At 47.3% G+C, this 7,296-nt stretch overlaps 2 protein-coding genes across 4 annotated transcripts in view; both read left to right on the top strand.

Moving 5' to 3' along the window:
* Nucleotides 1–6,507, top strand: ADPRH (ADP-ribosylarginine hydrolase). 3 transcript variants are annotated; one of them, XM_047791506.1, is made up of 6 exons: nt 64–362; nt 1,168–1,266; nt 2,807–3,132; nt 4,306–4,666; nt 5,460–5,766; nt 6,444–6,507. In XM_047791506.1, exons 3-6 carry the CDS (start codon nt 2,820–2,822, stop codon nt 6,483–6,485), a joined length of 1,023 nt encoding a protein of 340 aa, XP_047647462.1. In that variant the 5' UTR covers nt 64–362; nt 1,168–1,266; nt 2,807–2,819; the 3' UTR covers nt 6,486–6,507. The 3 variants fall into 3 exon arrangements, with proteins under 3 accessions (XP_047647459.1, XP_047647462.1, XP_047647455.1); XM_047791503.1 differs by lacking the exon at nt 6,444–6,507 and having other exon boundaries at nt 1–362; nt 5,460–5,881; XM_047791499.1 differs by lacking the exon at nt 6,444–6,507 and having other exon boundaries at nt 66–204; nt 5,460–5,881.
* PLA1A (phospholipase A1 member A) overlaps nt 6,480–7,296 on the top strand; it is a 36,180-nt gene continuing 35,363 nt past the window's right edge. The window contains exon 1 of the mRNA XM_047791471.1: nt 6,480–6,538. The gene's annotated coding sequence lies outside the window, so the exon portion shown is untranslated. The remainder of the gene's footprint in view (nt 6,539–7,296) is intronic.

Here is a 7,296-nt window from a genome sequence, read left to right as displayed (position 1 = left end):
GAGGCTGAGGCCTCCACCCGAGGTCACACGAGAGTGCCCGACAGTCTCACGAGAGCGGGGGCCGGAGCCCCGCCATTTCGCGGTGCCTCGGAAGCCGAAGGGGGTGGGAGGCGCAGGTCTCGCCGCCCTGACCCGGCGCTAGGGGCCCCCGCGACTCGCTCAAGCCGAGCCCGGCGCTACTGCAAGCGCCGGAAACTGGCCCAGGTCAGCCGAACCCGAGCGCGGCCCCCGAACTCGGCGGCGCGCTCCACGCGGATTCCCCACGCTCGGCTCGGCTCGGCTCGGCTCGGGGCGGGGCCCTCCCCGCGCCGTGACCTCCGGGCGCCCGGGCCCGAGCTCCCTGCTCTTACCAAGGCCGCCAGGTACCCCGCCCCGCCGGCAGCCCCAGCGCCTGCGCGCTCTTCTCGCTGCGACCCGGTCCTCCCCGCTCCCCACCCTTCTCGCCAGGTCCCCGCGCCCCCGGCGACCCGTTACACCCGTCCGCCTCCCTCGTGCGCGCTTGTCCCCCGCGGTAGCCGGGGAGCCACCTCCACCTCCTTCAGGGGCCGGGCGTGTCTCCCACTCGCCTGCACCCCACCCCTCAAAAAAGCTGCGGACTGTCAGAAAGCTGCTGCCCAGACCGCAGTTTTGAACTTGTAGTTCGGGGATGAGACTGTAAATTAAAAGTTAGAGGAGTTTAAAGAATAACAGCATCCTGAGAGCGGGAGGCCAGAGCAGTACGTAAAAGCTAGAGGAAAATTTCCTTCAGAAAGAAATACGTGGTCATCGTCCCCAGCCCTGCTGGCAACTCACGAAAAGGAAGTTGAGGGCTTTGGTAGAGATGGTACAGGGGGTTAAAAGATGGTCTTCCTAAACCAGCTAAGCTTAGTCTCTGAAGCTCGCAACTCTGGACAGGAGCCCAGGCTGCATCTATAGCGCCCCTCCTCCCCCACAATCCAGTTTACCGGTGAGAAAATCTAATCCAGGATGGGTGGCTGCTATACAATCACACACCTGATTCTGGGCAGAGCCGAGACTGTTAGCCCAGAACTCCAGATTCTAGCCATCATTTATAAACAATAAAATATGTAATGTTTTACAAATAACTTCTGTGAGCCAAGAAGTTAAGCATGATCAGTAACTCGGTAATGGTCTGCTCAGTCCGTCTTCATCTTTCACTCTTCTCAGTTGCTTGCCAGCCTTCATGCCCTGGCCCACGGCAGTGCACCTGGAAAAGGACTCCTGGAAGCCTAAACTTGAACTTAACCCTGAGTAAATAGGCTTTAGGTAAGAGGAGGGGAAAAGAGCTTGAGCTGAGGGGAGGATGAACTAGTCCACCAGTCTTTAAAAAAGTGTTTGCTTGGCCTGTGCAAATGGTGTGGATGGTAGAGTGGGGGCAGATGGTGAAGGGCTTCGAGACTGGGTGCTACAGGAAATAGAGCACAATGAGGAACTGGAAATGCATGGAAAATGGCACTTTATCGGGACTTAGATTCATGGAGGGAGTGTTAGCTGAGACCCAAGACTCTAGAAGTCAATCATTTAGAAGGAAAACAAAATTCAAATATTGTCGTTCAAAGGAAGATTGTTGGGAGAAAATATTCTAGTTCGAGTAGCAGAAAAATAATTTCCTCTAGGAGTTCTCTGTGGCTCAGTGGGTTAAGGAACCAGCATGTTCACTGCCGTGGCTTGGGTCACTGCTGTGGCGAGGGTTCAGTCCCTGGCCCCAAAATTTCCACATGCAATGGGCATAGACAAAATATTTTGAAAATAAAAATCATTTCCTCTGGTTGTGTATGAAAAATAAAATTACTGCATTCCATGTACTAAGCACTGTTCTAAGTGCTTTATAAAAATCAATTCATTTTCTCTTCACAACAAACCCACAAGGTTGTCACTATTTTTGCCATCACTTTAAAGATGTGGAGGGTGAGGCACAGAGAGTTTGCTAAAGATAAGTAGGTCTGTGCTGAGGTGGAGTGGCCCAGAATCAGAAGACTTGGGTCCCAGTGCCTCCATGCCCTGCTTGTGTGGATTTACCCTTTCTGAGCTTCAATTCTTATCTGTGAAACCCATACCGTAATTCTGGCCTTACTGATAAGACAGAGAACATGCAGGTGCTTTTCCAACAGTGCATCGTGACACCAATGGAAAGTGTTATCATATAAGTAAAGGAGGAATGCACTTCCAAGACCAAATTCAAAGCAAAAGAGAAAATGGCAAGTTTGGTTTGACCTGCAGAATTTAATGCGCTTGCCACTCATGGAGAGGCAAAGATGGAGTCATGGTTAAAACTGTGGACTTTTTTTTTTTTTTTTTGTCTTTTGCCATTTCTAGGGCCGCTCCCACGGCATATGGAGGTTCCCAGGCTAGGGGTCTAATTGGAGCTGTAGCCACCGGCCTACACCAGAGCCACAGCAACATGGAGATCCAAACCTCATTTGCAACCTACACCACTGCTCATGGCAATGCCAAATCCTTAACCCACTAAGCAAAGCCAGGGATCGAACCCACAACCTCATGGTTCCTAGTTGGATTCATTAACCACTGAGCCACAATAGGAACTCCCAAAACTGTGGACTGTGGAGTCAAACGGACCTAAGCTGAAATCCCAGCCCTGCCACTCATTGGCTCTATGATTTAAGATTTCTGATACTGGGTTACCTCAGTTTACTCCTCTGTAAAATGGGCCTCATAGAGGATTTGTGAGGGTTGAATGAGATGACCTCGGTACTGTGCCTACAAAGAGTGAGTGCATAATAAAATGCAGATAGGGCTGTGATTTTTTTTTTTCCTCCTCATTCTGTGTGTCTTAATTTTCCCCCAGAGATAGCCTCACCATGTGTGGCAGACTGATTGAGAGGTATGTGGCTGCCATGGTGCTGAGTGCAGCTGGAGATGCCTTGGGGTACTTCAACGGGAAGTGGGAGTTCCTTCGGGATGGGGAAAAGATTCACAAGCAGCTGGCCCAGCTTGGCGGCTTGGATGCCATAGACGTGGAGAGGTGGAGAGTCAGTGATGACACGGTGATGCACCTGGCCACGGCAGAAGCCCTCCTGGAAGCTGGCCCAGGCTTGGACTGGGCTCGCCTGTATTCCCTCCTTGCTAGGCACTACCAAGATTGCATGGGAGACATGGACGGCCGGGCACCAGGTGAGAGCAGCCAGTAGAGGCCCTGGGCAAGTGGAGAATAAAACAGGCCCAAGGAAGTCATTAAAAATGTTGATTGAGATTTAAAAATCAAGGAGACATTAGTTTTTATCATTGTAGTAAAAACAAAAACAACCTAATTTTCTGTAATTTATTTATTTATGATGACACATCTGCAGCCATTTAAAATTATGCAGATAAATATTTACTGATATGGAAAGATACAAATTAAAAAAAAAGTAGGTCACAATGTATCTTGTGAACCTATATTAAAAGTATAGATGTATATCTCTGTTGGGCGAGGTCTGGAAGGTCATACACAAAGATGTTAGTAAGTATCTGGGTAATGGGAGTTTTTATAGTTTATTTTCCTTTTACTTATTTGTAGTTTTCCAAGTTTTCTGTAGTAAACAAGTATAAAGAAAAAAAAAATTCTTTTTAAAGAAGAATAGAAAAGAGACTCCTTTTCTGGTTCAAATTCTGCTCACAAGTGGTTCCTGTTCACTTTGGGAACTTGTTACAGCCACTGGGGCCACCAGCTGGTGTGAATCACCTTTTCTCTAGCTCCTCCTGTCAGTTAGCTTGAACTGCCATAAAAATACCACAGACTGGGTGGCTTAAACAACATTTTTTTTTTTCTCACTGTTTTGGAAGCTAGAAGTCTGAGATCAAGGTGTCAGTTTGATTTCTTCTGAAGGAGGCCTTTCTCTTTGGCTTGCAAACTGTGTCCACTCACAGCACGCATTCCTGGTGTCTCTTTGTGTGTCCAAATTTCCTCCTTTTATTAGGACACTGATCAGACTGAATTAGGGCCCACCCTAACATTATCCTTTTTAACTTCATCCCCTTTATGAAAGCCTTGTCTCCACACACAGTTGCATTCTGAAGTACTGGAGGTTAGGGCTTCAACATACGGATTTTGGGAAACACAGTTCAGCTCATAACACCTCCTGATGAAAAGCTCCCCACCACACCCCCAGGGTCTCTAGTATAAGTACTCTGCTGTAAGTCAGGCATAGCGTTGGCCTGGGGTTTCGAGTTTGGGGATATTCATTATCATACTTTTTGGTTTTCCCTTTCCATCAAGGAAAGTTGGAGCTGACTTGGTTTTCTCCTCCTGCTGTGGGGCCTTTGCTTTGGTTACATTGACCTCAGATCAGATCTGCCTCTCCCCAGGGGGTGCATCCGTGCAGAACGCCATGCTGCTGGAGCCAGACAAACCCAATGGCTGGAGGATTCCCTTTAACAGCCATGAGGGCGGCTGTGGGGCTGCCATGCGGGCTATGTGCATCGGCCTCCGGTTCCCTCACCACAGCCAGCTGGACACCCTGATCCAGGTGAGCATAGAGAGCGGCCGGATGACCCACCACCACCCCACAGGCTACCTGGGAGCCCTTGTGTCTGCTCTTTTTACAGCCTATGCTGTGAATGGCAAGCCACCCCGGCAGTGGGGAAAAGGACTGATGGAGGTGCTGCCAGAAGCTAAAAAGTACATTGTCCAATCAGGCTACTTTGTGGAGCAGAATCTTCAACACTGGTAAGTTGGTAGATGCCTGCTGGAAAAGGCTGAATCTGTGTGCATACAGACATGCACGTGTTTCCTGAAACGCATAGAACATAGTAAGCATCGTGGTTGCTCTCACCATCCACTGCACCCTGCCCCCTCCCCACCCGCCTGCTAGGGATTTCAAGTACAGTCCCAGCAGAGGTGGCCACCAAGTAGCCAAGTGAAGACCTCAGCAGGGCAGCTTCACTGCTTCCCTCATGTATAGGGATCCTGTTCTGTATTCCAACTCTTTATGGTTTTTGTGGCTGTTCATTGCTGAGATGAACTTTCTTGCTTATTTCCTAGAACATGTTTTTCCAGTGTTGTCTTGACAAACAAATAGTATTGAAGGTTAAAATGCCTGCAAGATAGGTTTTTCCACCAGCTAATTAATAAGTGGTAAGGCCACATCTTCCCCTTTTTATGAGCTCACTTCACGTTGCCTTTCTTAGAATAAAAAGGTCCAGAGACTTTCTGCTGAAATCACACACGGTTATGATGTTCCTCTTAAAAAAAAAAAAAAGGTAACTATATAAGGAGATGATGTGTTAATTAGGTTGATAGTAGTGATTATTTTACCATGTACATCAAGTCATCATGTTGTACACCTTAAATATGTACAATTTCTGTTAAGAAAATAATACAAAATAAATAGTAAAATAAAATATATAATGACAGATTAAACAAATAAAGTTGACATCATCTTGGGATTTTCCCCATTCACCTATTTATGGCTTTTGACTTTATTTTTTCAATTGACTGAAGGTTTCTTTTCTTTCTACAGGTCTTACTTCCAAGACCAATGGGAAAAGTACCTAAAACTCAGAGGGATTTGGGATGGCAAATCAGCCCCTACCTTCCCGAAGCCCTTTGATGTCAAGGAGAGGGATCAGTTCTACACCTCTGTGAGCTACTCTGGCTGGGGTGGCAGTAGTGGACATGATGCCCCCATGATTGCCTATGATGCCATCCTGGCTGCAGGAGACTCCTGGAAGGAGCTTGCCCACCGAGCCTTTTTTCACGGTGGAGACAGTGATTCAACAGCTGCCATTGCCGGCTGCTGGTGGGGAGTGATGTACGGTTTTAAAGGAGTGAGTCCTGCCAACTATGAGAAGCTAGAATACAGAAATCGGCTGGAAGAGACAGCTAGGGCTTTGTTTTCTCTTAGATCAAAGGAAGAACTGTAATTAACCTTTAGGGAGAAGTGTTTCTGGTGGTTTCTACTCTTGTGTAGTCCCTTTTATGCTCAGTTTCACTTTTTTCAAAGAAGTCAAGAGTGTTAACCTTGTACTCAGGGAATTTTGAGATAACAGTCCCTTGGGTACCTGAAGCTCAGTCTTTCCAAACTTATCCTGTCCTTCCCCATTGTCCGGAATCTTTCCCTCTTACTATCCTGAAGAGTCTTTATTTCAGTTGATGGGGTCAGTGTATCCCAAATTAGAACTCTCGTAGCCTCATATTTGAGGCTTCATTTTCACCATCTAATCTTTCCCTAGGTTTTTTCTTTTTGTTTCATGTTGGATTTCCAAAAGTGGACTCTGAGACAAGGATTTGAGTGCAAGTAGTTTATTTGGGAGGTGATTCCAAGAACCGCTATTAGGAGAATGGGGAATTGAGTCAGGGAAGGGAGTGGAGTCAGGACAAGGTGCATTAATGAGCGGGTTACCACTGTGGGCAGTTGGGACTCAGTCCTTCTGGGTTCTCTGCATGAGGCACTCAGAGTTGTCCCCCCTGAGCGGCAAGCAAACCTGGGATGTTTATCCACCAGCTGCCATCTGATGTTGATGGAGGACCACTCCTGGGATGCTAACTCCTTGGTGCTTCCTGGCCTGCCTGTTGTGCACCACATTTGGGTGTCTTCAGGTAAATATGCAGAGGGAATTCCTTTTGGCTCAGTGAGTGAAGCATCCAGCCTTGTTGCTGCAGCAGCTTGGGCTGCTGCTGTGGCAAGGGTTTGATCCCTGGCCCAGGAATTTCCACCTGCCGGCATGGCAAAAAAAAAAAAAAAAAAAGATGCAAAGGTGCTTGCAGTGCCAAGCTGTGTGGTGCATGGGAACAGTGAAGGGTATATATGAGGTCCCAACAGCATCTGCTAGATGGTTCTATCTCTTAAATATCCTTCAAATCTACTGCCTCTTTTGCTTCATTGCAGTAAGTATCTTTCAGCTGGATTTCTACAATCCAAGTTGCTCTCAAGTCTGGGGAGCTGTTGTTCCTAGCTGCACACTGTAGTTTCCTGGGCATGGCACTTGACATGGTGTCAGTTTTCTTGTTACCTATTTGTTTGTCTTTACTCCCCTCTAAACAGAACCTACATAAAAGCATGTTGTTTATTTATTAGCCTCCTATCTGGTGCCTCTAATTCCAGTCTTGCCTTCCTCATCACCTTCCTGAGTACTCTTTACAAATAACAATTGAGCATGCTACACTTCTCATTACGTTCCAGTGCATACTCATCCCCTTTATTTCTTAGTGCTCTTCCCTCTCTTTTTACATCTGGTAAATTCTTACTCATCCTTCAAGTTCCAACTCAGGGAGCACCTCCTAGGTGAAACCTACTCTGACTGTTCATGCACGTGGCCCTTTCTCCTCACTTTATCCACAGCCTTCTGTCTTAGTCC

Source organism: Phacochoerus africanus, chromosome 1, assembly GCF_016906955.1.
Source record: "Phacochoerus africanus isolate WHEZ1 chromosome 1, ROS_Pafr_v1, whole genome shotgun sequence".
NCBI classification, from domain to species: domain Eukaryota; kingdom Metazoa; phylum Chordata; class Mammalia; order Artiodactyla; family Suidae; genus Phacochoerus; species Phacochoerus africanus.
Note: the sequence above shows the minus strand (reverse complement) of the source record. Positions and strands in the feature narration are given on the sequence as shown.